This window comes from Dipodomys ordii, unplaced genomic scaffold, assembly GCF_000151885.1.
Source record: "Dipodomys ordii isolate 6190 unplaced genomic scaffold, Dord_2.0 Scaffold139, whole genome shotgun sequence".
Lineage (NCBI taxonomy): Eukaryota > Metazoa > Chordata > Mammalia > Rodentia > Heteromyidae > Dipodomys > Dipodomys ordii.
The window spans coordinates 4,190,361-4,207,175 of record NW_012267355.1 but is presented as its reverse complement, the minus strand read 5'-3'; the positions used below and the strand labels follow the sequence as shown (position 1 = coordinate 4,207,175).

The following is a 16,815-nucleotide window of genomic DNA, read 5'->3' as shown; positions in this document are numbered from 1 at the left end:
AAGGAAGGAAGGAAGGAAGGAAGGAAGGAAGGAAGGAAGGAATGGGGTGTTGAGCCAGGCATCCGTGGCTCCTGCCTGTAACCCCAGCTACTCAGGAGACTGAGAACTGTGGATGGTGGTTCCAAGCCAGCTGCAAACAAATCTGTGAGGATCGTATCTCCGATTAACCACCAAAAAGCTGGAAGTGGAGATGTGGCTCAAGTGGTAGAGCACCAGATTTGAGCAAAGAGGCCAAGCAAGGCAAGCAAGAGTGTAAGAACCAAGCAAGAGTTCAAGCACCCTCCTAGTACTAGCACAAAGGAAAAAAGGAAAGAGGGAGGGAGGGAAGGAGAGAGGAAGGGAGGGAGGGAGGGAGGGAAGGAGGAAGAGAGGGAGGGAGGGAGGGACTACTTGTCATTTCAAAAGTAGTCAAAAATTTAAGAAATGGTTGTGCTTTTTTAAAAGTTGCTTTAAAACAATTTTAAATCTTTGTGCTAAAAGTTTTAAAAGAATTTTGAAGTCTTATTTGATTATCATTTTTTTTTACTTCATTGGTTTCATGAAAGTCACCTGAAGTAACTCTTTTTTTTTTTCTTTTTTTCTTTTTTTTTTTTTTGTCAGAGGGCTTGAACTCTGGGCCTAGGCACTGTCCCTCAGCTCTTCAGCTCAAGGCGAGCACTCTATCACTTGAACCACAGCGCCACTTCCGGTTTTCTGAGTGGTTTACGGAGATAAGAGTCTCATGGACTTTTCCTGCCTGAGCTGTCTTTAAACCTCGATCCTCAGATCTCAGCCTCCTGAGTAGCTAGGATTACAGGCTTGAACCACTGGTGCTCCACACCTGAAGTAACTTTTAACAACACAAAATCCAGCCCACTCAGCCTTGAAATTCTGAGTCAGTAAACATAACTCAATGTGTTTATGTTTGTATGTTTGTTAGGTTTAGTTTGAGTTTTCTATCTTCTTCCATGGTCTTGGTTTTAAAAAAATGTGAAGACAATCACCTCCAAATAAATACTTGCTGTCCACATATCATAAACCTGCAAAAGAACAAGGTAAGGACCTTTGCCAAAAGTCATAGGAATTATGACTTTTGTATTTTTATTACTTTGTGCCCTTATTTTAAAGAAAAGCTAGCAGATATCTGTGTCTCTTGGTTCCTTCATTAATGTTATGAAACTGAATGATTTCTGCCTCACAGAGATTTGAGGAAAATTAAATACATTGGTACATGTATATATTTTAACTGATTTCTGACATATCAAAATTTTTTAATCGGCATCGCCATTATTGGGGTTGGAGGCATGGCCCAGATGGTAGAGTGCTAGCCAATAAGCAAAAGTATCAGATATCAAGTTTAAGTCCTAGTCTGCGGGGTGGGGGGGGGAGGGTGGAAATTACCATTATTACAGGTATTATAATATTCATTATCTACAGATCATGAAATAATTCTCAAGAAAAGAATGAACTTCAATTCTTAGAGGTTTTTTTTTTTAATTGTTTTTTGTTTTTGTTTGGGCCGTGCTGGAGATTGAACCAGGGTGCCCCAGAATGCTAAGCGAGCATTTTATCTCTGCACCTTGGCCCTATCTCTGTGATTATTAATCAGGCTCTACCTGCTAGACATTCCTGTCTAAATACAACATTCTTGGCCTAACTAAATTCATTCTACAACTTTGCCAGGAATTAGCCAATAAATTCACCAGTCTGTAAATACTCATAATTTACCTTTTTTTCTCTCTTCCAAAAATTGGGCATTTTCCACTTTCAGTCTTCTGACTGCTTTTCATTTTATCCAAGATTCCAAGGAGATTATTTAACAATATTTTTCTGTCATGTCTATAAATTTGTTCTTTTCCCTGAAATGAGGACTACAGTAAGCTCTGCCTTCGGGCCTCTACTTTCTCTCAGAAGTCAATTTTCCTTTTTGAGTGTATTTGTTCCATCTTTTCCAGGGTCAAGATCATTGTCTATAGTCAAAACTATGGAATCAAAATAGACATAGTTTAGAATAGTTTAGAAATAGAAATCATTTATCTTTGTCACTTTAATAAATACTACATTGTATATAGTCTTGTTGTCATTTTCTGTAACATTTCTCAGTAACATACACAGAGACATGTACACAGAGATACACATGCAAACACAGTCACGCACAGACATGAACACACATGTACACAGATACACACAGATATACACACATTTTGTGACTATGGTGTTTCCCATATACTTCACATCATCCTGTATTATTTCCACTGTTTAAAAGGAATGCATGAGAAATGCATCAGGAATCCAATGATCTCAATTACATACTAAACTACTTGGGTTTTGTTGTATTTAATGGTATCTCCCTTTTCTTCTTACCTGACATCACTTTTAATAATGTATGTTTTTTCATTTATAAACCCAAGCCTTAGGATCTGTCTTCCTTCTAGAAATGCTAATCCCTGTCAGGTGCCAGTGATTCACGCCTGTAATCCTAGCTACTCAGGAGGCTGAGATCTGAGGATCCCAGTTCAAAGCTAGTTCTGGAAGGAAAGTCTGTGATACTCCTATCTCCAATTAACCACCAGAAACCTGGAAATAGCACTGTGGCTCAAAGTGGTAGAGTGCTAGCCTTGAGCAAAAGAGCTCAGGGTCAGTGCCCAGGCCCAGAGTTCAAGCCCTAAGACAAAAAAAAAAAAAAAAGAAAAAGAAAGAAAGAAAAAGGAAAATAATTGCCCCTTTCCCTGGGGATTCATCCTAGGGCTTCTCGCTCACTGAGCAACTGCTAGTCCACCGACCTACTGCCTCTAGCCTCCTCAAGAATTTTGAAAGAACTTTCTCATGAATTTTTTTTGGAAATCTACTTTAATTAAAATTCAGTAAACTTCTAAAGATGCCCAGAATTCTTTACTAGGAATCTTACCCTAGCAAATTCCTTTCGATGTTATTACCATTATTCTTTGCCCATTACTTAACATGCCTGTCCAGTTGTAATATGTAAATTCAAATAGACAGTTTCTCTTGCTCTTCTCAGATGCTCAGAATGAAACCATCAGCCAAGCTGATGGAAAAGTCATAAGAGAGTCAGCTTCTAATCGACTGAATCTGAATACTTTTGACTCATTGAATTCTGTCATGGCTCTAACTTCCTCCAATTCTTTCAGCTGATTTAGGAAAGACTATAGATAGATAGATAGATAGATAGATAGATAGATAGATAGATAGATAGATAGATAGATAGATAGATAGATATAGATAGATAGATAGATAGGTATAGATAGATAGTATATATAAACAATAATAATAAAGAAGGTGTATATCTTTTTCTGCTCATATAGTAACTAATACATAACAAGATGCTTCTTTATTGTTGTAGTTATTATTATTAATTTAACCTACATGCCCACAACCATACTTTTCTTGTCTCTTTGTGTGAGCAGCGACTAGATAGAGCCCAGAAATTGTTAGTGATCCTGACTTCCTGTCAGTCACCTAGAGCCTTCTATTCCATCAGCAGCCAGATCCTGACAACTTTCACTCCTGCTATCTCAGCCATCCACACACTGTGTCTCTGTTGTCTTCAGGATCTTCCCCTTCACTGACTATAGCTCAATGAGACTATGTGAAACTTCATCTCTGCCTTTCTTGGAGGTGTTGGGTTTGAATTCAGGGTGTTGTGCTTCCTAGACTGGCCTTCTATCACTGAGCCAAACCTCTAGCTCTATCTTTTCTCCTAGCAAAACCATTCCCTGCTTCTTATCTCAATACAGAAATAAATCCAAACCCCTACTCACACCATTCCAGATTCTCTATTGAGAATCTATACTCATTCAGCCATTCTTAATTTCCTGCTATTTCTTGTATGGCAATTTAGAGTCTGGACCTGTTCCAAAAAATGTCCAATATTCTATCTGGGCCTTTTCCCACAAGGAGCCCTGGACTTAGGTGTCCTTTTTCCCCATGACCCACATTCCAGCAATCACCCAACACCCCTCTGATCTCTGCAGAAGCACCTCCTAAACAGGTGTGACAGACAATCTCTCCCTCTCCCTCCCCTCAACCTCAGGAGACATTTCCTTCCACATGTTGATAGCACTTCTCAAAGGAGCTACTAGTACAAATGCAAATGCCTTGCCTTTCCTTCTCCTCCTCCTCCTCCTCTCCCCTCTTCTTCTCCTCCTCCTCCTCCTGTTTCTCCTCTTCCTCCTCTTCCTCCTCCTCTCCCTTCTTCCTCCTCCTCCTCCTCCTCCTCCTCATCCTCCTTCTTGTTTTTTGCCAATCCTGGGGCTTGAACTCAGGGCCTACGCCTTGTCCCTGACCTTTTTACTCAAGCATAGTGATCTACCATTTGAGCCACAAGTCCGCTCTAGCCACTGTACTTTTTTTCCTTTTTTTTTTTTTAGTTTAGTAGAGATAAGAGTCTCACAATTTCCCTGCCCAAGCAAGCTTTGAACATGATCCTTCTGAATACTTTTTAAATACTGTAAGTTCTCCTGTCACCTTCAATATGGGATTTGAATCAAAATGCCTTCATGTTGGATGAATTAATAAATAAATAACCCAGGACAAATCTTACCTTCTTTTTATAGTGATTTTTTTTGGGGGGAGGTCCAGTCATGGGGCCTGAACTCTGGGCCTGGGCGCTGTCCCTCAGTTCTTCAGCTCAAGGCTAGTGCCCAACACTTGAGCCACAGCGCCACTTCCGGCTTTTTTCTTTTTGCTTATGTGGTGCTGGGGAATCGAACCCAGGGCCTCAGGCATGCAAGGCAAGTGCTCTACCACTGAGCCACCTTCCCAGCCCAAATCTTACCATCTTAAAAGAAACCTGCCTCTCTGATTATCAGTCAGTATCTTCAAAACATATGCTTAGGTATTGTGCTTTCTTTTACAAAATATGTAGTGATATCTTTGGATCATAGATGGTCATAATGACTTTGCAATTGCTTGCGATGAATACATTAAGTTTTAAAATCAGAAGTATTTTTCTGCAAAATTGGAATTTGTAGGTATGCTGCTAAAATGAGTAGCCAGAGAGGAAAAAATATAGGTAATATAGATATGTGCTTATTAGACAAAATGGTCCAAGTGACTAAACACAATGAAAAAGTAAACAACAATATAATTTGCTATTTCAAAAATAATAATAATAATTTGCCATTCCATTATTAAATAATGTATGTTATTACTCGATAAAGTATAAGTTTTTATGACCTTAATAAATGTCAGGTGGGCATTTATTATAGATTATTATTATTATCATATTACTATAGATTGCAGGAGCAATCTATAAGGTAGCTCCAGGATCAGGGGAAAATGTGTAAAGCAGATGGACTTTCCTGCCAATCTGGGGAGAATTTGGCTGACTTTGATAACTTCTGGTACACTGGCAGTAGATAGAACTGGTGATCTGACTTAAGGTTGACTTACAGTTTATTCAGCCATGTTGAAATTACATTATTACAGTATTTTTTTTCAATGGTTATTATATATTCCTATCAAGCTTGGCCAAGAGATAATAGTTTCCTGCTAATGAATACACTATAAAGAAAAAGTACTCTCCCTTTAAAATAGGATGGTGTCTATAACATTTTAAAATTACCAGCCCACCTACCTTTGAGAGAGGCATCAAATTACCTCTAAGTGACAAAACATTGGTATTTCTTAGCAACCCTTGCTTGTCTAAGCCTGTTGTTGCCAAAACACTCCAGAGGCCCTGCCTCTCCCCACAGCTCTCACTACCTGATTACTAACCCCAAGTTGAAATCAGCCCAAACTGGCTACTCTCAAGGGTGGGGCTGGGCTCAGCAGTCTCTATGCGCTGCATGCTCTGAGGAGTCTCCCTCCTCACTACCTGTTCTGGAGCTGCTTCTGGCCTCAGTGCTCCAATGAGGGCGGTGGTAATCATTCCTTTCACTCACATCCCAAGCTGATCTCCACTTGCCTGGGTTCGAATCCTGCCTCTGCCAATTATTAGTTAGGAGAACTTGCATGAGTTCATCTCTCCTAAACTTCCATTTTCTTTTTTTTTTGTAAAAGGAAAATTAATATAGTACCTCCTTGCCATGGTAACTATAGCACAAGAAATAGTGCCTGCAAAGAACTTACTGCACAGTGACTGGTATTTTAAATATTACTAAGACTTGCTCAGGAGCAGTGGAGAGTGGGCTCAATACATTTTCAGAGTTGAGCACCCAAGAGCTCACACCAGCAATTTTAGCTATTCAAGAAGCTGAGATCAAGCTAGGACTGTAGCTTAGTGGTAGGATGTTTGCCTAGCATGCATGAAGCCCGGGGTTCGATTCCTCAGTACCACATAAGCAGAAAAAGCTGGATGTGGTGCTGTGGCTCAAGTGGTAGAGTGCTAATCTTGAGCAAAAGAAGCTCAGGGACAGTGCCCAGGCCAAGTTCAAGCCCCAAGACTGGCCAAAAAATAAAAAAACAAAAAATGAAGAAGAAGCTGAAATCTGAGGACTGTGGTTCAAAGTCAGTTTTGGCTGACAAATCTGAGAGATTCTTATCTCCAACTAACCAGCAAAAAGCCAGAAGTGGAGGTGTGGCTCAAGTGGTATAGTTTTAACTTTGATTCAGAAAGCTAAGAAGACAATTTTTGTGAATAATGACCAGATTCATCCAAAACAAAGAAGCAGTTCTAAAGACCCACACTAGTTGCTTAAGTTTCTTTGTTTTTGTTTCATCTTTTTCCAAAAGAACTGCTTCTAAAATTTGAAGTTGGGTTGATAAAGTCATGTATTCTTCCTGTATACAGGAAGAAACATGACATTGAGTAGGAGAACAATAGATTGTTTTTCTTCAACAAATGTACCTGAACCAACACATCAAAACAAAATAAAAAGAGTTCTGAATCTTCAAAGGACTCACATCAGGGAGCTACACACTTGTTTCAATAATACTGCCAGCCAAATATTTTTGAAACTCTTCCTTCTAAATTACCTTCTGAGTCTGCTTCAAATTCTCTTAGATGTCTCTTGGCAACAAAATTCCATCTTTTGAGAGTTTTCCATTTTGAAGTGGGTTTAAAACTAACTCTTAGGAATAAGATAAAGGATAATGTGATATTCTGATTTTTAATGATAAAATAAAGACTTTTATATGGCTAGTAAAATAATGTCCCACTTTCAGACAGGCAATATCTAAGATACTTCAAACCAATGAGAACACTTCAGTGTGTCTTTTCTGGGTGAGTAACAAGTTCTCTGCTTAGTCACACTGAATTTTATTAAGCTAATACTTAGAGCACTGGGTGCTCTCCATGAGCACAGAAATTTGTTCATCTGGTGCTCATATCTTATGGCACAGATCCTGTTAGGAAACCAATAGATGAGAAGTAAAAGGCTTTGTGTAAGGATACACAGTTAGTAAATGGAAGATCAGAAATCAAGTCGAGACTGCCTGTTTTGCTGATCCAGCACAGATACTATTTGTTTTTCCAGAAAGTAGAATCTCTGGGTATTGAATGGTTATGCTTTCTGTTGTGGTGTACGGGTATTACTGTTATTGTTGTTGTTGTTGGGGGAGCTGAGTTAAATGGGAGAGAAATATTCTCTCTCTATGATATTTGGGGGGGGAGCCAATCCTGGGGCTTGAATTCAGGAGGGCCTTTCAATTTTACTTGCCTTTGTTTTTCGACTGGTGCTGTACTACTTGAGGCATACCTCTACTTCCAGCATTTTGCTGGTCAATCAAACATAAAAGTCTCTCAGATTTACCTGCTCAGGCTGGCTTTGAATTGTGATTCTCAGATCTCAGCTTCTTGAGCAGCTAGGATTATAGGCATGAGCCACCAGCACCCAGCCTCCATGGTTTTCTGTTAAACCTTGGCTTATGGCTAAGCAACATTATCTCAGCTATTCTCTTCCTATGGTGCCTAAGTGATAGGAGAGGAAGCAGTCCGCCTTTCCAGCTGCCTGGTTTTCCAAGGATCCCCAGGTGATCAGGTGATCCTGTTTTTCCATATGTGCTGCTGCACCCAGCAGCCTCTTCAGAACCTGTGTCAGGAACAGCTTCCTCCTCAGCCCTGAGTCTAACTCCTTCCTTATAATCCACTCTTTCTGGGACAGGGAATGTGGGTTAGTGTAAAGTGCTTGCCTAGCATGTATGAGGCCCTGGGTTCAATTCCTCAGTACCACATAAAGATAAAATGGACAAAATAAAGGGGGAAATAACCATTAAAAAATTATTAAAGAAACAAAGCTCTTTGCGCTGCATTGCTCAATAGGTTGGTATTGCAGAATTAATGAAGAAAGAAAAGGGAAGTAGGTAAGAAAAGGCATTCTTCTCTTTCATAAAATACCTTTCCAGGGTTTGGGGATGTGGCCAAGGGGTAGAGCAACTGTTTAGCAAGCAGGAGATACTGAGTTCAATCCCCAAGACCACCAAAAAAAAATAGACTTGTTCATATTATTTTCATGAGCAAAATCTTCTTATTATTGCCCCTTTTGTTTTATTTTGCAATATGAGTTTCCAGAGCATCTTTATACTAATACAAGTGCCTACGGCACTGGATCACTCTGATAATGAAATTCCCCTCCCCCCAAAAAATAACATACAATGTACTTAAGCAAAAAAATTATTTTTTAATTATTGATACTGAAACTTTTCTTTATTTCAGGATAAAAGAAAAATACAGGAAGAAATCTCACAAAAGCGGTTGAAAATAGAAGAAGAAAAACTAAAACATCAGCACCTGAAGGTAACTGATGGTGACTTCAATTTTATTTCCTTGATGCTGATATTCAAATATCCCACTGGCGCTCAGCTTTTAATAGGAAAGAAGCTTTAGGAAGGAGAAAATTGCCATCATAGTTCTACCAACATATTAACCACCAGAGAGAATCCAAGAAGCGAGCAATATTTGCATATGAGATTAATACCTTCTGGCAAACATGGGGAAAGGAGAAAATGTGGCTTTATTACTTTGATCCTTTGGTTCTGAACCTCATATCATTTGCTTCGGCAACCTTGAGAATTGAACCTTGTGAATCTGGCCCCAGTACAATTTTGCTTCACATCCCTAAGGAAGTGGATCCAGCTAGGAAGTTTCTTTTGAAATGAATGAAAGGCCAGCCATTCCCCAAGGGGAACAGAGCAGACAGAATCTAGCTGATCAAGGATGCTTGTGTTTAAAAGCTCAGTGAACCCACGTTGTTTGGGCCTGGTTCGAGTTTCTGTTTTATTTTGTTTTGCCTTAGCATGAGATCATAGCCATAAATACATCTCCATTTTTAAAATCAGACTTGACATCTTTCGCTGGGTGTGGTCATTTTGTAATTAAAGCTCATTGAATTTCAACATTTTATTATGTGGCTTAGTCACAGGATATAAGCAAATGACCAACAGGAGCTGCTGATGAACAGGCCCAAGCAGGAAACTGTACTTATCTGGCAGAGCTATCAATAGATTTCATAAATTCCCCTCAATGAAACAATGGGATCCTATTCTTCAGTCAAACTTGCCAAATTCAGTTCGAACCATTTATTTTTTCCCTATGGAACAAGTAAATCACTTCTGGAGAGAAAAATCATTTGAGAGTTCAGTTAGCCTCCATTGTCTGGATTCTGTTAACTTCTTGATTCTGTACAAGTTGACATTTCTGTTGTTTGATGGATAGTTGTGAATCAGTTAACCTGCTGTCCTTACAAAATGTCACATAGAATTCACATGAGCAGTAGATACGCTCATGTGTTCTCAGAAAACTGAAAAATCAGTAGCAAAATTTACCAAGAGGAGTAGGGGATAAACAAAGGAGGAGGTAACAATGCTCATTAGGAAATGCACTCATTACCTTACTCATGTAACTGTAACCCCTCTGTACACTATTTTTACAATAAAAAAATTTTTAATTTACCAAGCTATTTCAGTATCACTCAAATGAAATGAGTTACATCTAGAACAATATTTGATATAGATCATTTCTGATCCCAAGACCAAATATTCTCCTCTCCTCTCTACACACACACACACACACACACACACACACACACACACACACATCCTACAGTTTCTTGTTTCTAAGTAAACTGATCACTCTCTAGCAGCCAACGACTGCTATCCTTGCAGAATGGAAAGATTATACCTGCAGAGCTCACAGAAGAAGAAAGGGTTTAAATGTCTCCTCAGCTCATTTTAGGAACTAAAGGTCACACAGGAAATGCCTGAGTCATGGAGAGGTCCACCAAGGTAGCCCTTCATTTCAGTATGTGCCAAAAAAAAAAAAGTCCAGAAAGTAATACACAATCATCTCTATTGATTTGCTTCCTGGAATCAATCAGGAGGCTTCTTCAGATCCAATCCAATCAAAACATTCATCATTCTTTGGACTACTTACTATACACAGTTGTACAGAATGTGTGCTGTACAAAGTACAAATGGAGGTGTTGAAATCCTGCCCATACTCTCCCGCCAACCACACAGCCTGGCCCAAGATTGCTTGAACCTGAATCAAAGATTTTTCATAGTTTTCTCTACAAAGGAGCTCTCCATTTTCCCAAGGTGTTCACTGCACAAAAGGGGTGTGGATGTGGAAAAGAGGAAATTACACCTAGAGAGAAAGTAAATAAGACAAGTGTTATATTTAAAGGATAGTAGGAACATGTGTTCTCTAATTGGAGGTTGGCCAGAAAAGATTCCATTAAAGATACAGGATCCAAGCTGAGTCTTTGTTAATAAGGAGAATTTATATGGATAGACACGGGGCTTGGGGGAAAATATGCTTTTTTTTTTTGGTGCATTGTGGGTTTTGAACTTAGGCTAGCACTCTAACACTTTTGGTGCATTGTGGGTTTTGAACTTAGGCTAGCACTCTAACACTTTGAGCCCAGCTCCACTTCCGTTTGTCTGATGGTAATTTGGAGATAAGAGTTTGGGCCTTTCCTGCCCAGGCTGGCTTTGAACCTTGATCCTCAGATCTCAGCTTCCTGAGTAGCTAGGATTGCAGGCACAAGCGACCGGTACCCAGAGAAATAAGCATGTATGAAGCACCTATTATGTACAAGGTATTAAAACTGGGCATTGAGACTACAAAAGAAACAAAATTTGATCTATTTCTTAAAGTGATAACTAGCCCATAAACTCATATTTTTTAGGAGCTTAGTAAGGATTTAGTAGGGAAAGGAGAGCAAAATAGAAAGGGAGAATGGAACAGCTTCCAACGCAAGAGAAGTGTAACTAGGAGAGGCTCTGGTCCATGCACTCATAATGACATTTGTTCCAACCAGAACAGAGAGAGGGGAGTGGCTATTTCCAGAGAGATCCAAGTGTGCAGAAAACCTTGGCAAGTCCAAAACAGGGGGTCCAGAATGGGCAGACGTTATTTTCAAAAATCCACTCTACAATACAATTCACCAAGTCGAGAAAGTTCCTTTTGGGCCTCAACAGGCGCACCTCTGCCTTACTTTCTTCATCCCCTGGCCCTAGTTCCCAGGAGTCTCTCACCGCTTCCTTGACAGCCAACTAGAATTACACTTCAGTGCCCACGCTGAACAGCCTAAGCAGAAGTGTCCAGCAAGTGTTTCCACCAGGAATGGGACAGACACATGTTTCCAGATGTTGCAGTGACTCACTCTGCTCTTTAGCTCCTGAATGTCACAATTATCCCCATGACGCACACGGGAAGGAATTTCCAAGGGTGTCATTAACATGCTGACATTCAAACCACACAGGTGTGTACACTGGGAATCTTCTTGCCTCGTAATCACACCTTAACCCAGATGGTGCTGCCAGGAAACACAAAATACACTCAATCGAGAAAGCTTTTCAGTTCCTAGTAGGAAAGTACATTTTATTCCAAAAGTCAACTGAAAAGGCTGTCTAGAATGTAAAAGCACTTCCAAAATACCCTTCTGGGTTTTGTTGTTACAGTTGTTGTTGTAGTTGTTTTGTGTCAGTAATGGGGCTTGAAATCAGGTCCTGTTATTCTCACTTGACTTGTTTCTTTTTTCCTGTTAAGACTGGCAATCTACCACTTGAACCACAGATCCACTTCTGGTCTTTTGCTGGTGAACTCAGGGCTCACACTCTTGTTTAACTTTTTTGCTCATTTGCTAGTACTCTACCACTTGACCCACATACCACCACTTCCAGCTTTTTACTTATAAATTGGAGATAAGAGTCTCAAGGATTTGTGTACTTATGCTGGCCTCAAACTGCAATCCTCAGTTCTCAGTCTCCTTTGTAGCTAGGATTACAGGCAAAAGTCACTGGCTCCCAGCTTCTTTTAGTTCTTAAGGCTTTTAATTTTTATTTTCTTTTCCCTTTGCAGTGCTAGAATCAAACCCAAGGTCTTGCACATGCAAAGCTAGCTAGCAGTCCACCATTGAGTTATGTCCCTGATGCCAAATAGGTTAAGATTGTGATTTCATTGCCATGAAATAGATGTTCTTATGTTCATTAGCTTTATATTCTAAAGCACAAGTCTGTGACACGAAAGCAAATTAACTGTGTTTTTTGTAAAAGCATACTGACTGTGTTTTGGTCACCACAGTTTGTGACTGCACCAGATTATTCTGATTGCACATCCTAATCCTATGTTTTATAACTTCAGAGTTTTTCACCATAAGTAAATGATAATTTGTGAAGTATGGGACGTTTTATAAGACGAGACTTAGGACCTAGAATGTAGCCCAAAGTTAACCTAATCAAGAATCATTTTCTGTTCCTATAACTCAGTGTTTCTGATAAGCAACTAACTGAAACTAGCCTTTCACATGTTTTGTGGGGGGGGCACACGTGTGTATGTGTGCCCACATGTACACACATGCGCCATTCCTGGGGCTTCAACTCAGAGCCTGGTATCCCTTAACTTTTTTGCTCAAAGCTGGTACTCTACCACTTGAGCCACAGCTCCACTTCTGACCTTTCTTTTAAGTTGTTAATTGGAAATAAGAGTCTCATGGACTTTGCTGTCCGAATTGGCTTCGAACCATGATCCTCAGATCTCAGCCTCTTGAGTAGCTAGGAACACGGGCATGAGTCACCAATACCTGGCAAGCAATCTGAATTTTGTCTGTCTCCAGAATGTTCCATGATATTTATTTGTAATTGGTGAAGTGGCTAATTTTCTTTAAAAAAAAAAAGGCTGAAATCTATGGCCTTAGAAAAAATAACTATCTTTTGATAATTATCTAGCATAACCACGTTTAATTCTTTTTGTTCAGAACTAAAAATATCCCAGTGGAATTAATTTTACCATCCTTAAAAAAAAATCACAGAGAAAATTCTTCTTACTTGCTCTCATTTGAATTGTGATCTAAGAGGGGAAAAAGGCCCAGAAAATGAAAGTTGCCATTTTCTCCTGACCACTGCAGTCATAATGAATCCCCAAGGAATAATTAGCCATGAGTAACTGAGAAAATAATGTACAGAGGTTCAGTAAATCTATATAACTGCCCCTTGCTTCCAGAAGAATGGAAGAAACTCAAATTCCTTAAAAATAATGCAACTGTACACCCACTTTCCACGTGAGAGAGATTAGAGGCAAGCTAATTCCCTGCAAAATTACAGGTCTGTTTTATTGTTTCAAGTCTTCTCCATTCCGTTGCAACCACGTCATTCTTCCATATACTCATGAAGATATTGCTTTCCATATTACAAAAATAAGCCTTTTTGTCTTGCTAAAGTTAACTGAAATTCAGTTCATCAATATTTTGAGCAGTAAACCTTGTGCATCATATCATTGGAATAGGTAGGGGATGGGAATTACGGAAGTCTAAAACCAGAGAAATTTCCAGAAGAAATGCTATGAGGTAGGGAAAACAGTAATTATCTACTACAGAGCCAAAGGCTACCACTGAATTCATTTGCAATACAGTAGTAACTCTCTGTTTTACTGGTTCCAATGATTCCCAAACACGTTTTGGAGGGAGTAGTCATTGTATGATGTCATGAGGGGACCCCTGAAATGGCTTCCAGGAGCTTGTAACTTTGTAAAGGACACCTGATGTATACCCAGCAACCAAAGATATAACATTAAACACATCACAGTTAGATTTGTCTTGCCTGCACTGGATTCAAACTGAGATCCTCAGATCTCAGACTCTTGCATTGCTAGGATTAAAGGCATAGCCACCTGCACCCAGCTGAAAAAGAGGTTTTAGATACCCAAAACCTGACTTTGGAAAGCAGTCAACTAGGTTACAGAGGAGGAAAAGTCAAAATTTATTCAGGCAGCCAGTGAGGAAAAAAAAATCCTTTTGACTGTGCCCACCAGTGTAATTTATAAGATTTGAAAGTAGGAAGAGATACTGAAAATTGCTGACTGCTAGCCGAACATCCACTCTTATTTCTGATGGCAGAAAAAGGCCTTGCGGGAGAAATGGCTTCTGGATGGAATCAGCAGTGGACGGGAGCAGGACGAGATGAAGAAGCAAAACCAGCAAGACCAGCACCAGATCCAGGTTCTAGAACAAAGCATCCTCAGGTAAGGCCCCCACTGAGATACCCCCACAATTCCCTTTATTTTGGCTTTGTCTTATGTTGTATGTAGAAAAGTCATTCTTATTTTCAGAGGCACAATCACCACTTCCATTGGGATTTCTAAAATGGGCTTAGGGAAACACCAGGAGACAATAATAGCAATGTGCTGCATACATCACCTGAGCATAACAACACCAGATTGCTCCATCAACTGCACACAACTCTCTGTCTATTTCCCTACATACCTATCTCTTAGTGTTGTTGAGAATATTTTAAATGGGCATGCTACCTGGAGAATTAGGGAGGGCTAATGGACAGGATGCCCAAGGTCATCCTCAGTCAATCTACTATATGCAGGAATTAAAACTGACCAATGAAAACTATTGAAATTTAATAAGAGGGAAACACTGGATACAGTGGCTCACACCTGTAATCCTAGCTATTCAGGAGGCTGAGATCTGAGGATTGTGATTTGAAGCCAGCCCAAGTAAGAGAGCCCATGAGACTGTTATCTCTAATTAACCATCATAAAAAGCTCAGTTGATAGAGTGCCGGCCTCGAACAAAGAAGTTCAAAGACAGAGCCCAGGCCCCAAGTTCAAGCCCTAAGACCAGAAGGAAAAAAAACCCTCAGTTGTTTGTTCAAAGATATGAAGTGCTTTCAAACCATAGGTAATAAGCAATTTGTCAAATAAAGTAGAATTTGGAAAACTTGATACTTTGAAAGTCAACCCTTAGCTGGGCGCTGGTGGCTTATGCCTGTAATCCTAGCTACTCAGGAGGTTGAGTTCTGAGGATCGTAGTTCAAAGCCAGCCCAGGCAGGAAAGTCCCTGAGACTCATCTCCAATAAACAACTAGAAAACTGGAAGTGGTGCTGTGGCTCAAGCAGTAGAGTGCTCGCCTTGAGCTGAAGAGCACAAGAACAGTGCCCAAGCCCAGAGTTCAAGCCCCATGACCAACAAAAAACAAAAGAAAAGAAAGAAAAAGAAAAAGAAAGTCAACCCTTAGCTAAGACCTCTTACCAAAAGTCTGGCTTACGCTAATGACTGCTTTCTTCATTCTTCCACACAGAACCCTTGTTTCTGAGTGGGAACTAAAATTCATCCCTGTTAAACCCTTGCTGCTGCTCAGCCTTCTCCTTGCTTCTCCTCAGAACCCCTCTTAGGAGTCTTTCCTCATACTGAACCTCTACAACTTTCTCTACACCTGTTGATAATTGAAGTAGACACATCTGCTCAGACTGTGCTAATAGGTTAGGGAGATATTCTGAGTAATCCACAAAATACTAGGACCCTAACTTCTTATCTTTAAATATTGAATGCTCCAAGAAGCACAAAGCTTTCTAGAAAGACTGAAAATGGCCTGTCTACTTAGAGTACCTACCTGACCAAAAATCAAAATGGAGAAGGAAGATGAAATATTGAATGAGGTCTGATATACAGGGAGTATTTCACATCATAGTCTCCTTTCATCTTTCTGGCCCTCAGAGGTAGTATTACCTTCACTTTGGGCTGAAAGGTTTAAAGTAGGAAAAGGCAGATCAGCGAAGACCTCAACTGGACTGCCCTAAGCTATCTGAAAAACAAGTCACCAGCAGACTCCATGGTCTCAAAAGCCATGGTTTCTTGAAAGTCTCTGAATGCTATTCTGTTCCTTTGTTCTTTCACCAAACAACTTCCTTTCCCATGTGGAATCTTCTTCTGGGTCATTCTGTTTTCTTTATTAAATTGCCAATTACAGATCTGTTCATTCACTAGCTTTGTTTGTTTGTAGGTCCATATTGGGGTTTGAATTTAGAGCTGTTCTTTTAGCTTTGTTGCTTAAAGCTAGTGCTCTACCATGTGCGCTATAGCTCCACTTATGGCTTTTTTGCTGGTCAGAATCTCTCGGATTTATCTGCCTAGGTTGGCTTCCAACTTTGATCCTCAGATCTCAACCTCCTGAGTAGCTAGGGTTCCAGGTGTGAGCCACTGATGCCCGGCTTACTACCTAATTTCTGACATCTTACTACAACTTAATTTTAGACCTTAAGATGATACTAATCCATCAGGACTCCAAATGATTTTAGCTCACAAATATAAAAAAGAATGGTTAATTTTTTTAAAGAGTCTTGTAAAAAAATAGGAAACAATTACATTTGAATTGAGTCATTTAATCCAGCAGTCCGAAAACTAAATTTTAAGAAAGAATCAATGTCTGTACTCATAAATGAAGAAATGAGCTCAGAGAGATCTGTCACAAAGTCAATAAAGGGTACATTTGGGCCTAAAGCAACCTAGGTTTAAATGCTTTGTAATTGGAAAATGAAATGAGAGTTATAGATATAGTAGATATAAATGTTATAGAGATGGTAAAACAGTTGACTTGGACAAGCTTTGGTTTGGGGTTTTACTCTGTGTGTGTGTGTGTGTGTGTGTGTGT

At 39.7% G+C, this 16,815-nt stretch overlaps 1 protein-coding gene across 1 annotated transcript in view; it reads left to right on the top strand.

The window, feature by feature from the left end:
- Palmd (palmdelphin) overlaps positions 1-16,815 on the top strand; it is a 50,645-nt gene that overhangs the window by 9,559 nt on the left and 24,271 nt on the right. The window contains exons 2-3 of the mRNA XM_013031406.1: positions 8,594-8,674; positions 14,274-14,398. Of these exons, the coding sequence (XP_012886860.1) occupies positions 8,594-8,674; positions 14,274-14,398 (206 nt within the window). The remainder of the gene's footprint in view (positions 1-8,593; positions 8,675-14,273; positions 14,399-16,815) is intronic.